At 40.4% G+C, this 24,744-nt stretch overlaps 1 protein-coding gene and 1 non-coding gene across 2 annotated transcripts; one reads left to right on the top strand and one right to left on the bottom strand.

The window, feature by feature from the left end:
- Positions 1-8,708: 8,708 nt before the first annotated feature.
- Positions 8,709-8,811, bottom strand: LOC124973090 (U6 spliceosomal RNA). The gene has a single exon (XR_007106615.1). It is a non-coding gene; the product is annotated as a U6 spliceosomal RNA (small nuclear RNA).
- Positions 8,812-19,710: 10,899 nt separating this feature from the next.
- On the top strand, positions 19,711-23,812 carry LOC124973061 (malignant fibrous histiocytoma-amplified sequence 1 homolog). The gene is given in 6 exon segments (XM_047537252.1): positions 19,711-20,674; positions 20,677-21,583; positions 21,585-21,990; positions 21,992-22,568; positions 22,571-22,826; positions 22,938-23,812. Coding segments are annotated over 6 exon segments (3,144 nt in total). The 3' UTR covers positions 22,972-23,812.
- Positions 23,813-24,744: the final 932 nt, after the last annotated feature.

The following is a 24,744-nucleotide window of genomic DNA, read 5'->3' as shown; positions in this document are numbered from 1 at the left end:
TGATGTTTATTTTTTTCCCTTCCCCCCCACCCTCCCACCCCTCTTTTCCCTCTATACAGTCCTTCTTTCCTTCATTCTTACCGCTCTCCTTAGCCTAACTCTAAACCTAACCCTAAACCTAATGCTAACCCCTCCCAACCCCCATTATATGTCCTCATTTGCTTATCAGCGAGATCTTTCGTCCTTTAGTTTTTTGAGATTGGCTTATCTCACTTAGCATGATATTCTCCAATTTCGTCCATTTGCCTACAAATGCCATAATTTTATCATTCTTCATTGCGGAGTAATATTCCATTGTATAAATATGCCACAGTTTCTTTATCCATTCATCAACTGGAGGGCATCTAGGTTGGTTCCACAATCTGGCTATGGTGAATTGAGCAGCAATGAACATTGATGTGGCTGTATCTCTGTAGTATGCTGATTTTAAGTCCTTTGGGTATAGGCCAAGGAGTGGGATAACTGGGTCAAATGGTGTTTCCATTCCAAGCTTTCTGAGGAATCTCCACACTGCTTTCCAGAGTGGCTGCACTAATTTGCAACCCCACCAGCAATGTATGAGTGTTCCTTTTTCACCACATCCTCGCCAACACCTATTGTTGCTTGTGTTCTTGATAATCGCCATTCTAATTGGGGTGAGATGAAATCTTAGGGTAGTTTTGATTTGCATTTCCCTTATTACTAGGGATGTTGAACATTTTTTCATATATCTGTTGATTACTTGTACATCTTCTTCTGTGAAGTGTCTGTTCATTTCCTTAGCCCATTTGTCGATTGGATTATTTGTATTCTTCGTGTAGAGTTTTTTGAGTTCTTTATAGATTCTGGAAATTAGCGCTCTATCTGAGGTATGGTTGGCAAAAATATTCTCCCACTCTGTAGGCTCTCTCTTCACATTTCTGATAGTTTCCTTTGCTGAGAGAAAGCTTTTTAGTTTGAATCTATCCCAGTTGTTGATTCTTGCTTTTATTTCTTGTGCTATGGGAGTCCTGTTAAGGAAGTCTGATCCTAAGCCAACAAGTTGAAGATTTGGACCTACTTTTTCTTTTATAAGATGCAGGGTCTCTGGTCTGATTCCGAGGTCCTTGATCCATTTTGAGTTGAGTTTTGTGTAGGGTGAGAGATAGGGGTTTAATTTCATTCTGTTGCATATGGTTTTCCAGTTTTCCCAGCACCATTTGTTGAAGAGGCTATCTTTTCTCCATTGCATATTTTTGGAACCTTTGTCTAGTATGAGAAAATTGTATTTATTTGGGTTTGTGTCCATGTCCTATATTCTGTACCATTGATCTACCTGTCTATTTTGGTTCCAATACCATGCCTTTTTTGTTACTATTGCTTTGTAGTAGAGTTGAAGATCTGGTATTGCAATACCCCCTGCTTCGCTCTTGCTACTGAGGATTGCTTTAGCTATTCTAGGTTTTTTATTCTTCCAGATGAATTTCATAATTGCTTGCTCTATTTCTGCAAGGTACATCATTGGGATTTTAATTGGAATTGCATTGAATCTGTATAGCACTTTAGGTAGTATAGCCATTTTGACAATATTAATTCTGCCTATCCAGGAACATGGGAGATCTTTCCATCTTCTAAGGTTTTCTTTAATTTCTTTCTTTAGTGTTCTGTAGTTCTCATTGTAGAGGTCTTTCACCTCTTTTGTGAGATTGATTCCCAAGTATTTTATTTTTTTTGATGCTATTGTGAATGGGGTAGTTTTCCTAATTTCTCTTTCTGAAGATTCATCACTTATGTATAAAAATGCATTGGATTTATGAGCATTGATCTTGTAACCTGCTACTTTACTGAATTCATTTATGAGTTCTAAAAGTTTTCTGGTGGAATTTCCAGGTTCCTCTAAATATATAATCATGTCATCAGCGAACAGGGATAGTTTGAGTTCTTCTTTTCCTATTCGTATCCCTTTAATTTCTTTGGTTTGTCTGATTGCTCTGGCTAGAGTCTCAAGGACGATGTTGAATAGAAGTGGTGAAAGAGGGCATCCCTGCCTTGTTCCTGTTTTTAGGGGGAACACTTTCAGTTTTTCACCATTTAGAATGATATTAGCCATGGGCTTAGTGTAGATTGCCTTTATCATGTTTAGGAATGTTCCCACTACCCCAATTTTTTCTAGTGTTTTGAGCATGAAGGGATGCTGTATTTTATCGAATGCTTTTTCTGCATCTATTGAAATAATCATGTGATTCCTAACTTTAAGTCTGTTGATATGGTGAATGACATTTATTGATTTCTGAATGTTGAACCAACCTTGCATCCCTGGGATAAAACCCACTTGATCATGGTGCACTATCTTTTTAATATATATTTGTATGCGATTTGCTAAAATTTTGTTGAGAATTTTTGCGTCGATGTTCATTAAGGATATTGGTCTGAAATTTTCTTTCCTCGATGTGTCTCTGTCTGGTTTAGGTATCAGGGTGATATTGGCTTCATAGAACGAGTTTGGGAGGGTTCCCTCCTCTTCTATTTCATGGAATAGTTTGAGGAGTATTTGAATGAGCTCTTCTTTAAAGGTTTTGTAGAACTCGGCTGAGAACCCATCTGGTCCTGGACTTTTCTTTGTTGGTAGGCTTTTGATGACCTCTTCTATTTCATTGCTTGAAATTGGTTTATTTAAGTTGTGTATGTCCTCCTCGTTCAGTTTAGGTAATTCATATGTCTCTAGAAATTTGTTGAAGTCTTCGAGGTTTTCTGTTTTGTTGGAGTATAGATTTTCGAAATAGCTTCTAATTATGTTTTGTATTTCACTCGTGTCTGTTGTGATGTTTCCTTGTTCATTTCGAATTTTAGTAATTTGAGTTTTCTCCCTCTTTCTCTTTGTTAGTGTGGCTAAGGGTTTATCAATTTTATGTATTTTTACAAAAAACCAACTATTTATTTTGTTAATTTTTCCAATTGTTTCTTTTGTTTCGATTTCGTTGATTTCGGCTCTGATTTTAACTATTTCCTGTCTTCTACTACTTTTGGTATTGGTCTGCTCTTCTTTTTCTAGCGCTTTGAGCTGTAGTGTTAAGTCGTTTATTTGTTGATTTCTACTTCTTTTTTTGAATGCACCCCATGAAATAAATCTTCCTCTAAGTACTGCTTTCATAGTGTCCCAGAGATTTTGATATGATGTGTCTTTGTTCTCGTTTACTTCTAAGAATTTTTTTATTTCCCTCCTGATGTCTTCTGTTATCCATTCATCATATAATAGTGTATTATTTAGTCTCCAGGTATTGGAGAAGTTTCTGTTTTTTATTCTGTCATTTATTTCTAATTTCAATCCATTATGATCTGATAGAGTACAAGGTAGTATCTCTATCTTCTTGTATTTGCTAACAGTAGCTTTGTGGCATAAAATATGGTCTATTTTAGAGAAGGATCCATGTGCTGCTGAGAAGAAAGTGTATTCGTTCTTTGTTGGATGGTATATTCTATATATGTCTGTTAAGTCTAAATTGCTGATTGTGTTGTTGAGATCTATAGTTTCTTTATTCAATTTTTGTTTGGAAGATTTATCCAGTGGTGAGAGAGGTGTGTTAAAATCGCCTAGTATGATTGTGTTGTGGTCTATTTGATTTCTGGAATTGAGAAGGATTTGTTTGACGTACGTGGATGAGCCAATGTTCGGGGCATAGATATTTATGATTGTTATGTCTTGCTGATTTATGCTTCCCTTAAGCAGCATGTAATGTCCTTCTTTATCCCTTCTGACTAGTTTTGGTTTGAAGTCCACATTATCTGAGATGAGGATGGATACTCCAGCTTTTTTGCTGTGTCCGTGTGCATGGTATGTTTTTCCCCATCCTTTCACCTTTGGTCTATGGGTGTCTTTTTCTATGAGATGAGTCTCTTGCAGGCAGCATATTGTTGGATTTTTCTTTTTAATCCAATCTGCCAGTCTGTGTCTTTTGATTGATGAGTTCAGGCCATTAACATTCAGGGTTATTATTGTGATATGATTTGTATTCCCAGTCAATTGACTCATATTTGTTTTTGACATGATTTGGTTTCTCCTTTATTTGGCTATTCCTTTAGGCTAGCGCCTCCTGTTGCTGATTTGCATCGTTGTTTTTCATCTCTTCCTCATGGAATATTTTGCTGAGAATGTTCTGTAATGCTGGCTTTCTTTTTGTAAATTCCTTTAGCTTTTGTTTATCATGGAAGGATCTTATTTCATCGTCAAATTTGAAGGTAAGTTTTGCTGGGTATAAGATTCTTGGTTGGCATCCGTTTTCTTTCAGGGCTTGGTATATGTTGTTCCAGGCCCTTCTGGCTTTTAGGGTCTGGATTGAAAAATCTGCTGATATTCTTATTGGTTTCCCTCTGAATGTAATTTGATTCTTTTCTCGCGCGGCCTTTAAAATTCTGTCTGTATTTTGTATGTTAGGTATTTTCATAATAATGTGCCTTGGTGTGGGTCTGTTGTAATTTTGTATGTTTGGAGTTCTATAAGCCTCTTGTACTTGGTTTTCCATTTCATTCTTCAGATTTGGGAAATTTTCTGTTATTATTTCATTGAATAGATTGTTTATTCCTTTGGTTTGTTTCTCTAAGCCTTCCTCAATCCCAATAATTCTTAAATTTGGCCTTTTCATGATATCCCATAATTTTTGTAGATTCTGTTCATGATTTCTTACCATCTTTTCTGTTTGGTCAACTTTGCTTTCAAGATTAAATAATTTGTCTTCAATGTCTGAGGTTCTGTCTTCCAGGTGTTCTATCCTATTGGTTATGCTTTCTATGGAGTTTTTAACTTGGTATATTGTTTCCTTCATTTCAAGTATTTCAGTTTGTTTTTTTTTCAGTATTTCTAACTCTTTATTGAAATGATCCTTTGCGTCCCGTATTTGGTCTTTTAACTGTTGATTGGTGCAATCATTTAATGCCTGCATTTGCTCTTCATCTCCTCCTTCAATGCCTGCATTTGCTCTGTCATCTCCTCATTAGCTTCCCTGATCATTTTAATTATGTACATTCTGAACTCCCTTTCTGACATTTCTTCTGCTGTGCTGTCATTGGGTTTTATTGATGTAGTATCTAGGTTTGTTTCGGACATTTTCTTCCCTTGTTTTCTCATATTGGTCAGTTGTCAGTGGGACCCTGAGATATTGCAGTTTTCCGCTATTGGCTTATAGTGTCCCGGTAGATTTCCAGAGTATCACCTCCCAGCCTTCAGTAGCCTGATGTCTTGGAGGAATCTGATAAAGCAGCGTATCCAAAGAAAACTGCCCCTAGCCCCCTAATGGTTCCACGATTTGGATCTGGCTCTGTGCTGAAATGCTCTCACTGTGGGCCTACACCATGCAGCTGGCCGTGTGGGAGGAGCCCACTGCCGGAGTGTGGAAGGCTACCTTGGGAAGACTCTAGCTGCCCTGACCGGCTCCAATAAGCCACCTCTATCTGGGCCTGCCACCCGGGCCGAGCTTTACCCAGTGGGCAGACTCACCCGTGGCTCTATTTCAGTCCGAGTCTCTCAATGCCTCCCCTTCTTAACTCCTGGATTCTGGAGCGACAGGGGGTGCAGTCTCCCTCTAGGCCGCCATCTTGGATCACCCCGTGAAGAGAGCCTGCAGCTGGAGTGGGCAGAGCCGCCTGAAGAGGTCTCTGGCTGCCCTGCCCTGATCCCAGAGGCTGCTTGCGGATAGAGGCTCTCCGTTGGTTCGGGGGCTTGTGGCTGGTTCTATGTAGAAAGTCTCTCACTGGGCGGTCAGCTCCGAGAAGGTAGGCTTGAACGGCACCTCCCACCGCAGGGGTCCAGACTACTTGGGGAAGTCTCTGGCTGCCCTATCTGGTCCCTGAATCTGCTTGCGTGCCGGAGTACGCTGCACTACACTGGCTCTGGGACTCGGAGCTTGTTCTGGTCAGAAAGGCTCTCACTATCGGGCCAGTTCCGTTCTGAGAACCTGGAGAAGCTGGCTGTGTGGATGGGACCCACCGCCAGAGTGCACAGGGCTGCCTGTGGATGACTCTAGCTGCCCTGCCCAGCTCCGATAAGCCACCTCTATCTGGGCCTGCCACCCGGGCCGAGCTTTACCCAGTGGGCAGACTCACCCGTGGCTCTATTTCAGTCCAAGTCTCTCAATGTCTCCCCTTCTTAACTCCTGGATTCTGGAGCGACCAGGGGTGCAGTCTCCCTCTAGGCTGCCATCTTGGATCGCCGTGGTTCTGTTTATTAAGCAAAAGCACTAGTCATTATTTTGAGTGGCTGTGAGATTGATTACATACCTTTTTCACTGGTATTTTATGTAAAGCATCAACCACTGTAATTTTTTCTGAAGTGGAAGCATGTCCTTTGGAATTTGATGCATGGCACTCATATTCTCCAGCATCTTCCTTACTTAGGGAAGATAACTGTGGAGGAAAAAAGCATCTTTATTTCCTTTGCTAGTCTTTTATTTTTTCCTTAGTAGTTTCCATGACATCATAATTTCCTAAGACAACCAAGGGATTTGTTGCAAAGACACTGCTAGAAGTAGTCAAAATTCTGTACTGGGAGACTTACTGTCTGTTGAGAGGATTCATACTCTGAGGAAATGTCACAGGCAACTTTTTTCAATTTAATTTTTTATAAAGACACAATATCTTTATTTTTTATTTACTTATTTTTTGTGGTGCTGAGGATAAAAACCCAGTGTCTGACAACATGCTAAGCAAGTGCTCTACCACTGAGGTACAACCCCAGCCCTTGTGGTTAACTCTTGAAATATTGTTGAAGTTAAAAACTGGGTAGGTGCACATGCAGTTTGAGGGGAACCTTTATAGGTGATATTTTCTGAGTAACAACTAATTATTAAAGGTCAAATAAAATATTTATAATCACTACTCAAAATAATGCTTAGGTCATTCAGTTTCCCATGATAATTTTGCTTTGAAACTCAGGAAAAAACCTGAGTTCTCATTAACTCATTGGTTGTTTCTAAAACATCCAACTTCAACACTTACTTTAGTTCCCATTGAAAGGGACCAGTGAATCTTTGGTCAGACTGTTCCAAAGAGATGTGGAAAAGGAAGTACTTTCAGGTTGGCAGGACATTGGGTACCTTTGCCAGGTCTGTGTGTGTCTACTACTAAGAACAAAATTCTTGCCAGTTCTTGGTACTCACCAGCACCCAGCCAGTTACTTCATGCTTTTATGGGCCACTCTGGGTCTCAACAGTCAGGTTGTCCTGGTCACCAGGCCAGATTTCTGTCCTTTGAACTCCATACTGACCCCTTTGTACCTGCAAAAACACAAGAAAAGGCAGTTATCTGCATTAAAACATCAACTTGGTAATGGCTAAATTGCCAGAATTGCACATGGTCATCAGACGTTCTCATTGGGTTAAAACCAGCACTTTACCTACTTGTTCCATTTCCCCAAATATTTACAAAATAGAGGTCCTCTTATATTTCCTCTTTTCCCAATATTTACAAAACATAGGTCCTCTTATATTTCCTCTATTTCACTCTAAGCAGCATGTTTTAACCAAAACTACTGTACTTCTCTATAAGCCTGGGGAATGCATGAGGTCAGCCTTTTCTGCCACTGGCTGCTATCACTCACCCAGACCCTTAGAAATTCTCCTCAGTGCTGGGCCTTTCTTGCCCAACCAGTCATGTTAGATTAACTCTCACCCAGTGCTAGTTTGATTTTGAGGGACCTTGGGAATCTTCCTATAATAGCCTAATAAATGGATAAACGGTGGCTCGAGTCCAAAGTAGTTCTATACTTTGTTCTGAGGGCTAAGTATTCAAATGATTTACAGAAGACCTGAGGTCAAAAAGTCCTGTCAAATATGTGGTGCTATCCTTGTTCTCTTATGACAAAACTTGCTGCCTATTTCTGTGCATGTCATGAGGAGATTCAGAAGATGGGTTAAGAGTAAATTCAGTTGGTTTAAGGTCAATAATGAATACCATCCTTACTTTCTCCTTCATCTTAATGTTCACTATATAAGCTTTGGAAAACAGAAGAAATTGTAGTCCCTCTACATGTACTCCTTAGCAACTCAGTTACAGAGTACAAAAATTTTAAGGTTTAAAAAATATACAGAAAGTGATGTTTGTTAATTCTATACTAGACCTCTTAAGAACCAAGTGATTGTTTATTGTTAGTATCTTTGTAATTAGGAAGGATTTACAATTTCAGAGAGGTAGTTTTCTTTTAATTTTCTTCTATGCCAAAGCCATTGTTAATTTTTTTAAATGGGATTTTCTCACATTGATTAGAGAAAAACAGGTAATTCAATATCTTTCTCTTATGAATGCTTATAAAGACAAAATTGATAACTTGTATGTTTTTCCTTTAGTTCTCCAAATAGCTGGCAGAAACTGTTTATGTTACAGGTTTTGAATTACTTATTTAAAAATGGTCTTGGGGCTGAGGGTAGAACTCAGTGGTAGAGTGCTTGCTTAGCAGGTGCAATGACTGAAGTATGGCCCCCAGCAAATGCAACACAACAGGCGCGCGCACACACACACACACACACACACACACACACACAAATACACATACACACACAGACAGACAAATAATGGATCTTAATAAGTTTGGATAAGTAGTAATTTGATTCAGTGGTTAAAGTATTATCTCTGGCTTTTATTTATGAAATCCCAGAATTGTATAAATTTTTGGTGGTGGATTTGTTTTTGAGAAATATCTTTATTTTAATGCTTTGGGAAAGTGAAGATAAAAAGCATGCATTTTCATCTTTTTATTAACTGATTAAAATATGGAATGCTTCATGAATATGTGTGTAATCCTAGCACAGGGCCATGCTAATCTCTGTAGTATTCCAATTTTAGTATATGTGCTGCCAAAGCAAGCACTTGTATAAAGGTTTTGTGTATGACCAAAACAAAACACTATAGCAAATATGTACTGGATCTTAGCAACTGAGTAGTTGATTCCTGCCATTGCAAACTGGTGAATATTGTCTTCTTCATAAACTTGCTGATGATATAACCCCATGAGCATACTCATCAGAAGGAGTTAACCTATGAGTTCCTGTGAGTTGACTCACATCAAGGAACACCTCCTCTTAAGAAATTCAGGTGACCGGTTAAGCACTGCTAACTTTGACCGCAGCTCCATGCTGAAAGTCTGATTGGAAAAGTCTTGCATGTCCAACTGGTACTTTTACAAATGTGCCAATTCACTTGATGAAAAGAAGAGAAAAAGTTGAGACCAGAGAGGGATGGCATATTCAAAAGAGCCTTTTTATTTTTATTTCTTTTTCCCTGAGCTGCATGGGATTCAAACAACAGTCCTTCATCATGCTAGACAAGTACTCTACAAAATGACCTATTTCTTCAGCACTGGAGGAACCCCTTTTAGGTACCTGCTAGATACTCTATGGGTCTAAGTCTCTGAAATTCTATGCAGATAAAACAACCCTAGACAAAGTCAAGGAATTTCTAATGCATTCTTAATTTTTATTTTCCCAGCAATTCTGCAAGGAACATTTTGTGCATGTCATGACCCACAATCTAGAGGTGGGTCATGAGGGGAAAACTTTATCCCTGTCTATTGAAGGAGGAAAAGGGTTGTAGCTGATCATTGAACATAAAATGATGTCAGTGAGCATGGAGGCCAGGGGGCAAGAAAGGCAGGCATATGTGGTAATTAGAATAGGCTCAGGTTGTTAGTATGAAAGTCATCTAACCTGTGGATAAGAGCAGACTCACTATCTATACCAATCTACACATGTTACCATGTCTTCTTGAGCTATTCATGCAATGGAGAGAGGATGGGCTGGGGGCTATTAACCCTTCTCCTTTTAGGTCACTTGCCATGCTCTCAGCTGGAGTAGTCAGGGAATAAAATTGACTTAAATGGTTCTCAGCTTTCCTGCTCATCAGCACTTGGTAGCATGGAATGAGAAAAGTACTATCCTCTTGAGTTTACTCTTGACAGATTAGATTGAGGCACACCCAGAGGGCTGCTGATTTTTGGAGTTCTAAGTGGAAAGTTTCAGCATCAGACACCAAGTTCTGCATAGATATTTTCTTGGCTGAAGTCTACTCTGGAGAGATCAGATAGACATACCCCTACAGCCTGGCTGATATCTGTCACTGCTGTGTGTCTGGATCTTGGAAATTTACCAATATTTCTACTTAGAGGATGGAGTGACCAAACATCTCATTTGGTGGGGGTGGGGTTATATCAGATCCTGCACAGTACACTCACACAATGTGACCTTCCAAGGTCCAGTTCTCACAAGCAATCACTTGTTCCCATTCAATCTCCCAACCTCTTCAACTGGTTGTTCTCACCAGCAGACTCAAAAGGAAAGCAGACTGCACTCCCTTCTGTATCTCATTGTGTGTAATCTTCTCTGTGCCTATATCAATAGCATTCCACCAGGGTCACCCTGGGCCACATGGTAGGCACTCTACTGTTTTCACAGCAGTGAACTGAATTGCGACCTCCACAAGATGGCTCTCTGCCACAGGCCTCTGCTCACAAGTTGAGAAATGTGGATTACTTGTGAGTTAAGTTCAGACTGCCTTTCTGCTCTATAGCCATTTTTCTTTTTGCCAAATATGACCACTATGTTTTTCTCTTTTCCTTTGTGTAATAACCCACAATGCCTGCCTGCCAGGCCTTGGTATTGTCACTGCCATCAGGCAGAGTGCTGATGTATCCTTTCTTGAACTCCATGACAAAGACCAAACTTTCTGGGTCTCTTCATGTCTTTCTAACAGTGAACTCCCTCAGTCACTTGCCTGGTTGTATAGCTGTTCTTCAGTTGCTTTGATTCTGAGCCACAGGGAAGCTAAAAAGTATATTTCCCATATATGCTGCCATCCTAGTTTTTTAAAACTTTAAAAACATAGAGTATATTCTTTAATTATTAAAAATAAATCTTCTTACTCTGTTTCCTTATAAGGGAATTTCCCCACATAAAAACTTTATACTGAGAAAACATGTATGTACATGGACTAGAAAGTGTAATGACTAGAAACAGTGTGCATTAGATTGGTGCTTTGTTGGAAATAGCATATGTATAATTTTATTAGATTATTCTTGTTTCAATTTCCTTAATAAAAAGATCACAGAAAGAGAAAAAAAGGCAAGAAGGGAAGAAATGATGTTACCCACATCAAGGAAAATTAACTGCCAATGAAGAATGTTAGTTATGCCAACTAAGAAATAAGGACATGTCTTATAAATAAGTTCTAGATCTACAGGACACACTTAATGCATGCATCAGAGTCCAAAATATTTGATGATTCTTTGGAATCTTTAAATTTATTACTTTTTCTAATCTGTATTCCACAACAGAATTTAAACAGAAGAAATCAAAAATATTTCTATGCAACATCTCCAAATATTTTTTTGCATTTAGGTATTTTAAATAAATAAACATTGCCTGAATGTTCAAATACACAACTGTATGTAGGAAACAAGAACTTAACAGGCTGCTTTTTCCCAATGGGTAACTAAAAGCAAGAAAAAAAGCTTGGCATCTCTGCCTCCATTGTCTCTTTTATCACCTTAAACTTTGGATCAGCTCTGCAAACAGGCATACTATTCACTTAAGGAGTTTTTAAAAACTGGTAATACAAGTTTGATTATCCTTCAGCTTATCTAACCTATCCCATCTCTTCCAAGACTGGGGAGACCAATAAGAGAACAAAGGTAATGTGAACAGTCTGTTAACTGCCAATTTCTGTGCAATCCTGTTCCAGTCCCTCAGAATGGTACCAAAGAGTCTCCAGTCATTATTCTTAATGTTCCAGAAACAGACAAATCACAACGAGACTGATTTATTCTTGAGGTTCACAGAACCAATTCTGAGATAATGACCAACCAGACCAATTTTACCAAGACTATCCAATTATGCATATCTCCTATTTTCTGCCCCAATTTTTCTCCTATTAGAACCTAAAGCTCATATCAATATCCTCAAAGGCAGGCTGGTCTTTGATTCTGCTTGTCTTTCTGATTTGGCTCTACTGATTAAATTGTCTGTCTCCATTACTTTTTCCCATTTGACTTCTGGAGTGAGTGGCCAGATCTAATTTTTTGGAACTCCTTGAAGTTAGGGCCTCTATGGCCTAAATCTCTGGTAACAAACCCTAGGATCCAATCATGTGAAAAAAAAGAAAGAAAAGAAAAGAAAGAAAAAGAAAAGAGAAAGATAAAGGTAACCAACATCACAAAAACCACTTACAGCAAAAACAATTAGGAAGTCAAATTTCACAGGAAGTAAATGTGCACATTTTTGAGTGTTTTTATTCTGGAATTTTTAAAAAATTAGCAAATAAAATTGTATTATTTATGTTGTAGAACATGATGTTTTAGAATATGTATACAATATGGAATGGTTAAATCAAGGCCTCTCTCTGGAGATGGTGTGGACTTCACACAAGCTAGACATATACTCTTACCATTGAGTTATATCCCCACACTGCATAAACCAAGCTCATTAACATATATGTCACATACATTTTTGGGCAGTGTGGTGAGAGCAGTTAAAATTTTCTCTCTTAGCAAATTTTAAGTACACAGTACATTGTTATTAGTATATTCATCACATTATACAACAGAACTAAATTTATTTCTAAGTAAAATTTTGTATATTTTGACCAACATCTCCCTAATCCCCACAAAGACTATTTTTTGCATATTTGCAGTTTTCCAAGTTATCTATTACTTTTATAGTAAAAATGAATCCACTTTTTAAAAAAGTCTGCAAAATATACTCAAATATACAGTTGACATTTAAGGGTAGCATGGTTACATAGACAAGGCAATTTCTAGGCCACAGGAGAAAATAAACTAAATACAACTTAAACCCCTGTTTTTGAACTAAGACTGACAAGAAAAGGAAAGTATTCTTTGTAACAAAATTACTCAAACTCATATATAGTTAAACCTAGAAAAGTAAATGTTTCCAAACACTGACAAAAAAAGAAACCACAAAGTAATTTTCCAAAAGCAACATCACAAACTTATTTATTACAAGTTATACACCCATACTAAAAATAGACAAAATCAGAAGCCCTCAACCTTAAAAAAAAGTGCTGATAACATACATAGCTAGATAAATCAAGGGTGAATTTTAATTTATATTCCAAGAAATGTTTTTAGCACCTTTTGAAAATCAACAATTTTACATTCGATGATATTTCTCATAACTGAATTGATACATCTGGGAGAGGGACACAAGAGAAGAGAAAAAAATCACTCTGAAGGATCACTAATAAGATTAACTCAAAACCTTCTGCTGAGCTGGGCGGAGCACTTGCCTAGCATTTGTGAGACACTGGGTTCAATAATCAGCACCACATATAAATAAATAAAATAAATGTCCATCACCAATTTCAAAAAAAGCCTACTGCTTCTAGTGTGCTGAATGGTCAGTCTTTTTACATTTCCAATTCAACACAGATATCGCATTTACACAACATGTCATTCAAAAACTACTAGAAAATTTAAAAATGGAATAGAAAATATGAGTTCATATGTTTAATTATTATGACATAATAGAGAAATTACTATCAAATTAATCCACAGGTTTTCCAAAACCTTCAGTTTATGTACTGACCTACTGCATCTCCAGTACACTGAAACCTCTTCCTGGTGGGGGCAGGGGTGGAGCACTGCCAACATGACACTCACTCACATCTGATACTCAGTGCTCACTAGTTAGACAACATCAGCCACCTGCAAATAAATTCCACTGAGATTTCTTTTCCCACAACTTTTCTTTCTGTATAATCTTAAATAAAATTTTATGTGAAAATTATGCAAAGTGAAATGAGTTTCCAGTCTCAACCCTAGACAAACAAAAAAAAATTTAAAAAACAATAGCCCAACTGGAAATCCATATGCAGCAAAATGCAACTAAACCCTTACCTCTCACCCTGCACAAATCTCAACTCAAAATAGATCAAGGTTCCAGGAACTAGACCACAGACCTTGCACCAAATAGAAGAAAAAGTAGGTCCAAATCTTCATCATGTTGGCTTAGGATCAGACTTCCTTAACAAGACTCCCAAAGCACATGAAATAAAAGCAGAAGTCAATAAATGGTATAGATTCAAACTAAAAAGCTTTTTCTCAGCAAAGAAAACAATCAACAATGTGAACAGAGAGCTTACAGAGTGGGAGAAAATCTGCCACACACACTTCAGATAGAGCACTAATATCCAGAATTCATAAATAACTCAAAAAAATTTACACCAAGAATACAAATAACCCAATTAATAAATGGGCTAAATAAATGAGCAGATACTTCACAGAAGATCTATAATCAACAGATATATAAAAAATGTTCAACATCTCTAGTAATAAGAGAAATGCAAATCAAAACCACCCTAAGATTTCATCTCACCCTAATTAGAATGTCTATTATCAAGAATACCAGAAACAATAGGTGTTGGTGAGGATGTGGGGAAAAAGGTACACTTATACATTGCTGGTAGGGATGCAAATTGGTGCAGCCACTCTGGAAAGCAGTATGGAGATTCCTTAGAAAACTTGGAATAGAACCACTATTTGACCCAGCTATCCCATTCCTTGGCCTATACCCAAAGAACATAAAATCAGCATACTACAGTGACACAGACACATCAATGTTTATCATAGCTCAATTCACAATAGCTAGATTGTGGAACCAACCTAGATGCCCTTCAATAGTTGCATGGATAAAGAATCTGTGTCAGGGCTTGGGAGATAGCTCAGTTAGTAGAGTGCTCATCTCACAAGCACTAAGGCTCTGGGTTCAATCCCCAGCACCGCAAAAAGAAAAAAAAAAAAAGAATCTGTGTCATATGTACACAATGGAATATTATTCAGGAATAAAGAAGAATAAAATTATGGCATTTGCAGGTAAATGGATGCAGTTGGAGAATACATGCTAGGTGAAATAAGTCAATACCAAACACCCAAAGGCCAAAGGATTTCTCTGATAAGTGGATGATGATACATAATGGGAGGTGGGGGGATACAAGGGAAGAATGGATGAAGGATGGATTGTGTAGAGGAAAATTAGTGAGGAGGGGACAGGGGGAACTAAGGATAATAAAATGAGACATCATTACCCTATGTCCATGTATGTTTACACAAACAGTGTGACTCTGTTTTGTGTACAACCAGAGATATGAAAGTTGTACTCTATTAGTGTACAATGAATCAAAATAATAATAATAAAAAAGCCCAAGAAATACTCCATTTTGATCTATTCCTTTAAGTGACAAATATCAGGTACAAGATTTCCATTTAAAAAGGGGACTATACAAGGCAAATAAATATGCTTCAGTCAGATATCAAAGATTTGCCACTTCTGATATACTAAAACTTTGTTACTAAACTAACTATAGCATTTTCATAGAAATCAGCAGTAGAAATTTGTTTAATGAACATGAGTAAGAATTGGTTTTGAGGGTAACCTGAACAAAGGTAAACAAACACAAAAAGCTGAACACCTGTTGACTAATACAATTTCTCTAAATGTGAAATTGTAAAGCCACAGTCATCTTACCTAGGTAGGTCAACTATTTAATAAAATTATATTTAATTTTCCCTTCACAATAACAAGAATGAGTTAATCTACTGGATATATTCAAAAAGATTTGTTTCCAAAACATAAACATTTGAGTCTGGTAGAATTTTTTTACCTCATTAAAACAAAAACTTTCTGCAAAGCAGTTGTAAATCTAGTCACATAAACAAGTAATTTTAGTAATCTTTAAACTTTTTGTTCTACTTTTTACATTAGTAATCTGAGATACTAAACTCCAAGATTACTCATCCAGGTAGTCAGATCCTGAACTATGAATCTAATATTTGAACAATAACAATGGCTATATATATTGATAAATTATATCACAAAACAAATGATATTTTGGAGCAGGAGAAAAAAACAAACCTTGGAAATCCAATTACACTGCTGTGGTAGAATAAACCTCATGTATAGAGGCAAAGACTCAGTTTTACATTGCATATTGTGGGCACCCTGAAAAAGCTACCCAATTGTTTTAGGTTTCAGTTTCCCTACCAGGCCTACTTCAAAGAAAAGCAGGACTATATACAGAAATGAATTGAAAATGTGAAGCCATACATCAAATGTGCATACCCATGCTTTCTACTCAACCACTAGGGAGCTAACCACAGCAGCATCAAATTCAAAGGTCACTTACTATCAGGAGGGGCAATGACATTCTAATTTGAGATTCCACCTCTGGAAGGCATAAACATTTTATTTTTAGAAGTATTATAAAGGAAATAGAACACTACAAGTGAAAAAGAATTATTTAAGCAAAATGGCTACTTGTCACATGTCAAGAGGTTACAGGAGATTCAAAGAGCAATATCCAATTAAATCATTTATGTTCAGAATTTCTATGTAATATGTGTTAAATAGAAAAGTTACAAAGATGAAACTCACAGACCATAAAAATATCACAAATGCAAGCTAAACAGATTAGCCACATATACCGCCAAAATATTGCTGCCCTGCTCTCAATTCTTCCAAGAAAACAGTAAAGAAGAACAGGCAAGAACAGGTACAATTCTCTGTCTTTATTCTCACTTTAGCTAAAGATATATTTGATAATCTCACTCCCCTAGAGAAAACAAGGATTATATGATTAGATCTGTTAGGACAACAGGACTAAAGAGAATAGAGAAAGAGGCTCAAATATGTAACATTTGCCGTGTACCCATAAACAAATGACAACTAGAAATTGGGCTATTAATGAACATCTAGACAAAGGTTTAGGGATTTTTTGTTTTTTTTTAAATATTTTTTTAGTTGTTGATGAACATTTATTTGTTTTCACATTTTTTAGTTGTAGGAACACAATATCTTTATTTTATTTAATTTTATATGGTGCTGAGAACCAAATCCAGTTTCTCCTCACACATGCTAGGCAAGTGCTCTACCACTGAGACACAATGCCAGCCAGGGTTTTTAACTCTTAATGATGTTGCTGATTCAATTATACAAATTTCAAAATTATTTTTAAGAATTTAAATTACAAATTATAATTAAATTTATATAAATTATAACACATTATAAAATAAAATCGTGTCTGATATGTAAAGTCACTTCACTCTGATATGTGAAGTTACAGAATAGAGGAGGACAGAAAAACATTTCAGTTTGATTCTTTTCACATTTATAAAATTTAAAGACTTACTAGATTCTACTGTCATCTGAAGCAAACTATCAATGAAATTGGATAGGAGTCATTTACTGAATATTCTCAAATGACCTAATATTACTGGAACTGCTTGATACTGCAAAAACAATGTTTTCCCTTCATCTGTCTTCAAATCCAAACAGAGAGAAAGAATGAAATGCCTGAGTCAGGTAAGCAGCTGAAAAACAATGTGAAATCATCTGCATATCAGTGGTCAAGTTGGTAACCAGAAAGATAAAAAGAGAGCATCATCTCTTTAACAAAATCAAAAGAGAAACAAAAACTAAATGACAAGAGATCACAGACTAAATTTAGATTAATTTCCCCTTAATTTGTTAGAACTCAGTGAGAAAGGGAAAGAAAAGACATTACATCTTGACAGGGTAAATTTCCTTTAAATTTTTCATACTGAAACAACAAATAAGACCTATTTCTTTCTGGTATGAAGAAATAAAACATGGTTTATATTAAATACAACAAGGAGAGTTTATTTTCCATATTTGATTACAACTGTAATATGCTTCCCAAAAATTGAACAGCATTACTTTAATTATTTCTGAATGGTTATTTCAAAATGTACTTTTATATAAACTTGTCAAATGGATTTTAAACAAGGATTTCTGTCTCTGGCTAAAAATTGTATATTAGACCACTGAAAGACAACTTCAGAAGTTTAGATATGCTCTGGTGTGTTACTTTTCTTGATATATGTGTAAATAAGAATGGCAAGATTTTTCCAAGGTCAGCACTATAAAGACACCTCTAAGATTAGACTGCCTGGAATTCTCTTAAAGATGTTCCACAGGTACCTGGGAAGCTTCTAAAGTCAGAATTGAAAAGCACTAATTTACTTAGAATCAATGCACATAAAGTATTAGATACTTGTATTATTATATTTCAATATGACAAACCCGAGTCACTACTCTTAACAACAGTTTTCTACAATTCTCCATCCAAACTCTATTAAAAGGAATTTTAAAATGTTCATACTGTTCATATAATACTGAGTTATTTTTTTCTATTGAGATTTCTACTTTAATGACTTGGAATACACTAAAGTATAACAGAATCACCAAATGACATTTTTTATCTTCTTGGTTTTTGGGTTCAATTTTCTTATATAAATATTAAGGAAAAAGCTAAACCCTAGTTATTAAGAATGAGAAGTCAGAGTAACTCATATGAAATTAAAATACATATTGAAATATTTTAAGAAAAAATGATCTCTGACTCTGGATCCCTTTATAGTGTACTCCTTTCTCTTTTTGTAGAATTTAGTTCAAGAAACATTAACATTACTATACTTAATTTTGTAGCTAAAAAATAAACACTGGAAATAAAGAATAGTAGAACAAAGTTGCTAGATTGTTTATATTTGCCTTGTTTAGAATACATATACATAAATATATATTTAGCAACTACACAGAGTATACATTAAGTATAATCTCTATAAGGAAGAAAATTTTTATCACAGCACCACCTGCTGCATCTAATACAAATTGCTTCACTTATTAATATATCATCTGACTTTTAAATAGGCTGAATGCTATATGGGATTTTTTTAAAAATTCACAAGTTGAAGAAATTGTTCTTTGTTTTATGAGTAAAAAATAGTACTTGACTACTTTTTTCAAGAACGAACTTAGAGATAAATTATGTTCTCATTGAATTTATTCAGTAGTGAAGCTATTTCTAAAAACAAGAACAATTTATCTTCCAAAAGAATATTTTTTTAAAATATTAATTTTAACTATTTCAAAACATTTATTTTTCTAAATTTGTTATATTATTGAGTCTTTTAACAAAGTCCTGTCATTGAAATGTTACATTTATATTCTTTAACAAAAGTCAATCTGTTGATCTTAGTGTAAGATAGAATTTTCCTTTATTTAGTCTATATGGCAGCTTTAAAAAGCAATTAGAGGCCGGGCGGCGCTGCCGCTTCCCAATCGCGCCCTCCCAGCGCAGGGGACCTGGAGCTCGCGCTCCTGCCCGAGCCCCAGGGAAGCGGAGACAAGGAGGCGCCGCCGGCCCCTCCTCGCGGCTGCGCCCTGGCCCTGCGGCTGCGTCCCGGCCCTGCGCCCGCAGCATGCCCACCGCGGAGCGGAGCACCGCCCTCCTCCCGGAGCTCGTGGAGGGGACGACGCTGCCGGCCGCGGGCCCCGGCTGCGTGGGTAGCGGGGTCGGAGTTGGGCACCCAGGAGCCGCAAGGCGGGCGGAGCGGGAGGAGGAGCAGGCATCCTCCGCGGCGCGGCGGGCGGCGACCCTGCTGCCCGGCGCGCCCATGGCCCGGGAGGGCCGAGAATGCCAGCTGCACTCCGCGCCGGCCGCCGCCTCCCCCCGCGCCGCGTGCTGGGCGCCCCCCAGAGCTGCTCCCGTCGCCGCCGCCCCTCAGCTGCGGGCGCCGGGCCGCTCGCTGCGCTAGGACCCACATCCGCTGGCCGCCGACGGGTGGAGGCTAGCGAGGAGTGGGAGCAAGAGGGCCCGGGAGACGGGCGCCGGCCCGGGTGCAGCACGGCATGCAGCTGTGGGCTCCCGCGCCCGCTTGAGGGTGTTGGTCCCGGGCCCGCCATGGCTGGGAAGGACAGTGGCAACCTGAAGACGGTGAGGCTGTGGCGGGACGCCGCCCTTCGCGCCAGGAAGCTGCGGAGCAACCTGCGCCAGCTAACGCTTAGCGCGACTGGGGGCTGCCCCGGAGCCGGAACCGGAGCCGATCCGCTGGAGTCCCCAGACGCTCCCCAGCTAGTGCTGCCCGCCAACATCGGGGACATTGAGGTGCTGAACCTGGGAAACAACGGCCTGGAGGAGGTGCCTGAAGGGCTGGGGTCAGCCCTTGGCAGCCTATGCGTCCTGGTCCTGCGCAGGAACCGCTTTCCCTGGCAGCCCCCTGCGATGGCAGAGCTCGGCCACCATCTCACCGAACTGTACGTGAGCCACAATCGGCTGACAGCCCTGGGCGCCAAGGTGGTGAGTGCCCTAAGGGAGCTGCGCAAGCTAAACCTCAGCCATAACCAGCTGCCTGCCCTGCCCTCCCAGCTGGGCTTCCTTGCCCACCTGGAGGAGCTGGATGTTAGTTTCAACCGGCTGGCATACCTGCCCGACACCCTTTCCTGCCTCTACCGCCTGCGCACCCTCGATGTGGACCACAACCAGCTCACTGCCTTTCCCCGGCAGCTGCTGCAACTGGCGGCCCTGGAGGAACTGGACGTGTCCAGCAACCGGCTGAGAGGCCTACCTGGGGATATCAGTGCCCTGCGTGCCCTCAAGATCCTCTGGCTGAGTGGGGCCGAGCTTGGCATTCTGCCCAACAGCTTCTGCGAGCTTTCCAGTTTGGAGAGCCTTATGCTTGACAACAATGGGCTACAGGCTCTGCCCACCCAGTTCAGCCAGCTCCAAAGAATCAAAATGCTCAATCTGTCTTCCAACCTCTTTGAGGAGTTCCCTGCCACTCTGCTGCCCCTGGCTGGTCTGGAGGAGCTTTACCTTAGTCGCAACCAGCTCACCTCAGTGCCATCCCTTATCTCGGGGCTGGGACGCTTCTCACTCTGTGGCTGGATAACTGCATCCGATACCTGCCTGACTCCATTGTGGAACTGACAGGCCTGGAGGAGCTGGTGATGCAAGGGAACCAGATCGCAGTGCTGCCTGACAACTTTGGCCAGCTCTCCCATGTGGGACTGTGGAAGATCAAGGACAACCCACAGATGCAGCCCCCTTACGAGGTCTGCATGAAGGGGATCCCCTACATAGCGGCCTACCAGAAGGAGCTGGCTCATTCCCAGCCAGCGGTGCAGCCCGGCCTCAAGCTGCTCCTGATGGGGCATAAGGCTGCAGGAAAGACCTTGCTCCGGCACTGCCTCACTGAGGAGAGAGTGGAGGGAAGCCATGGAGGAGGGGACAAAGAGAAGAGCTACCCACCTTCCCCTCCCACCAGTTGCAAGGGCATTGAGGTGACCAGCTGGACAGCTGATGCCTCCAGGGGTCTTCGGTTCATCGTGTATGATTTAGCTGGTGATGAAAGCTATGAGGTGATCCAGCCCTTCTTCCTTTCCCCAGGAGCCCTGTATGTGCTGGTAGTCAACTTGGCCACCTATGAACCATGCCGCTTTCCCAGTACTGTGGGCTCCTTCTTGCATTGGGTCGGGGCATGGGTTCCTCATGCTGTGGTGTGTATTGTGGGCACACATGCAGACCTATGCGAGGAGTGGGAGCTGGAGGAGAAGTGTCTGGATATTCACAGCCAGATTGCCCTGCAGGAGAAGCACAATGCTGAGGGCCTGAGCCATCTAGCCCAGGTGGTAGATGAGGCCTTGACCCGGGACTTTGAGCTTCGTTCTGCCAGCCCCCACGCAGCCTACTATGGTGTTTCTGACAGGAACCTTCGGCTACTCAAGGCCCATTTTCAATTCCTGCTCAACCACCGGCTGCAGATCCTCTCTCCAATATAGCTGCAGGGATCCCCATCAATTGCAGCGCCTTCGGGACAAACTGCTTTCTGTAGCTGAGCACCGAGAAATCTTCCCCAACTTACATAGAGTCCTGCCTCGATCCTGGCAGGTTCTGGAGGAACTGCATTTCCAACCAACACAGGCACAACGACTTTGGCTCAGCTGGTGGGACTCTGCGCGCCTGGGCCTGCAGGCAGGGCTGACCGAGGACCGACTGCAGAGTGCCCTTTCCTACTTGCACGAGAGCGGCAAGTTGCTCTACTTTGATAGCCCGGCCCTCAAGGAGCACGTCTTCCACAACCTCACCCGCCTCATTGACATCCTCAATGTCTTTTTCCAGAGGGATGCTTCCTTGCTGCTGCATAAACTGCTACTGGGGACCAGTGGAGAGAGCGATGGTGAGGGGGGAAAACTTCCCAGTGATGTCGCTGCCCACCCAGAGCCAGGACCTGCTCCGGGCCACCCAGCTCCATCACTATGTGGAGGGCTTTCTGCTGCATGGGCTCCTGCCAGCCCATGTCATTCGATTGCTGCTTAAGCCTCACATCCAGGCTCAGCAGGACTTGCAGCTGCTGCTGGAGCTGCTGGAGAAGATGGGACTCTGTTACTGCCTCAATAAACCTAAGGGCAAGCCTTTGAATGGGTCCACGGCTTGGTACAAGTTCCCATGCTCTGTGCAGAATGAGGTGCCCCATGCAGAGGCATGGATTAATGGGGCCAACCTAGCAGGGCAGTCTTTTGTGGCTGAGCAGCTGCAGATCGAATATAGTTTTCTCTTTACCTTTCCACCTGGGTTGTTTGCACGCTACAGTGTCCAGATCAACAGTCATGTGGTGCACAGATCGGATGGTAAATTTCAGATCTTTGCATATAGAGGAAAAGTTCCTGTGGTGGTGAGTTACAGACCTGCCAAGGGGGTCCTGCAGCCAGATACCCTGTCCATTGCCAGCCATGCATCATTACCAAATATATGTACCGCATGGAAGCCATCACCCCCTTGGTAGAGGAACTGAATGTCCTACTTCAGGAATGGCCTGGACTGCACTACACGGTGCACATCCTCTGTTCTAAGTGCCTTAAGAGAGGGTTGCCCAATCCACACGCTTTCCCAGGGGAGTTGCTGAGCCAGCCCAGACCAGAAGGAGTGGCAGAAATCATTTGCCCCAAGAACGGCAGCGATGGAGTGAATGTTGCCTTGGTTTACCCACCTACACCGACTGTGATCAGCCCCTGTTCTAAGTACCTTCATACTTTCTTGGAAAATTAAGTGGAAAAGATAGTGCTTCTTTCCCTTATGCCATCATTTTTACTGTACCAAATCTGTGACTTTAGGAGCACCAAGTTTTAAGGGAAGAACGTTGGTGAAAAGCACAGAAACCAGTGACTTGTGGCTGTGGGATTTCCATGGAGAAAATAGAGCATCAGAACTCACCTGGGGAACCCTCCGCACTTCCAGGCACGTGCTGAGCACTGGAGTGAAGACATGCTCAGGGTGCTTCCAGAGGACCACCGCAGAGGTGGGGAGGGGGTGGGGGAAGGAGGGAGAGAGCATGGAGCTAATGTTTCACAACCAGAACCTCAGAACTGTGATCCTCCAAGGAGAGCGCTACTTGAAGAAAAGAAAAAAAAATTTTTTTTTGAATGGCTTCTCAGGGATTTTGTTTTCCGTGCACATATAAGCCATAGTTACAGTATAGTGGCAGTATTTAGAGCACTCAGGTTTCAGTTCTGTTCAATGTGAAAGAGGGATCGACTGACATTCATTGCTGTTCCGTAACTAGTGTAAAATATGTATATGTTTATCTTTATTTTTATAATATGCAAATACATTTAAATTTATACAGTTTGAAGCTTCTAGCGTTAGTTAACACTGGGTGCAATATTTTGCATGAGGACTGTGCCAAGATGGGGCTGATTTCTTATTTTAGTGTAAGACTTTTTTGTTCTTTCTTTATTCTTTACCTCCTCAGATTTAAAAAAGAAAAGAAAAAAGATGATGTCTATGTATCTGTTAGCCCACGGATCTAATGTTGCTTCACAGATCGCCACTTATCAGCAGGATCCTTCCATATGCATTTCAGGCAGTGTCCCTTCCCATCTTTATTCTAGGTCCCTGCCTGTAAGTCACTGTGCATGGTGGCAGAAGCATTCCTGTTCTCTATCATTATTGTCAAGGCAGAGATGGGGTGCTCTTAATGGAACAGAGAGTCCATGGAAAACCTCAGTCAGTGTAGCTTCAGATCATCGGGAGTCTGTTTTGAACATGCAAGGGGCTCTGCTAATCATAACCTCTCCTTTCTAGAACAGGTCCAGAATTTAGCGGAGCACTTTGTGAGCCCTCCACATCTGGCTGTGGGACCTTGGGATAATGAGCTTCCTCATTGGGGAGCATAAACCCACATTAGCTATTCATACAGAGCCTCTTGTAGTAGGACAATCTACTGCCAAGAACTAGTAAAACCCTTGTTTTGAAATCTCCGGGAGGTAAAACTTAAAAAGCAAACCCAACAAATTGCTCTCTAGTCTCCTCCTAATTGGGGCCAAACAGCATATGCTGCAGTAGTAACACATTCTTTGAAGAATGTAAAGGACTCTTTTTACATCTGCCTCCTCCGAGTGTTGATAGAAAATGTGCAAAACCATTTCACACCAGTGTCAGACAGAAGAGTGAGTCAGCTGGTGTTACTCTTTCACTTTGTTGATGAAGTATTGACTCTTGGAATGCCACAGCATTCGAGGTCTTCACACATGTTTAAAAGAAAGAGTGAAAAAGTGGCTGCATTTCAAGACATCACAAATCAATTTTTGTAAAATATTTTGTGCCCCAGGAGTTAACTTCACTGACTCCAGAAGCCCTGGTTATGATTTCCTTATCATCTTAAAATCAACTGGGATCAGACTGTTTTTACATTTTTTTTAAAATACTTGAATATGACACTTCAAGTTTGAGATCTCATTTTCCTTTTAGAACACTGTCACAAGACTAATCTGGTTAATCCTTTTGTCACAGTTCTCGTGTGTGTGTGTGTGTGTGTGTGTGTGTGTGTGTAAACTGAATGGTAACATTTAATCACTCTATGGATCATTGAATTCTTGGGCAATAAGTTTTTTTAATTGGCATGAGACAGTTCTTACACTGTCTAATCAACCAACTTTG

The sequence above is a fragment of the Sciurus carolinensis genome (genome assembly GCF_902686445.1).
Source record: "Sciurus carolinensis chromosome 14 unlocalized genomic scaffold, mSciCar1.2 SUPER_4_x, whole genome shotgun sequence".
NCBI lineage: Eukaryota > Metazoa > Chordata > Mammalia > Rodentia > Sciuridae > Sciurus > Sciurus carolinensis.
The sequence above is the reverse complement of the archived record's forward strand: the minus strand, read 5'-3'. Positions and strand labels throughout refer to the sequence as shown.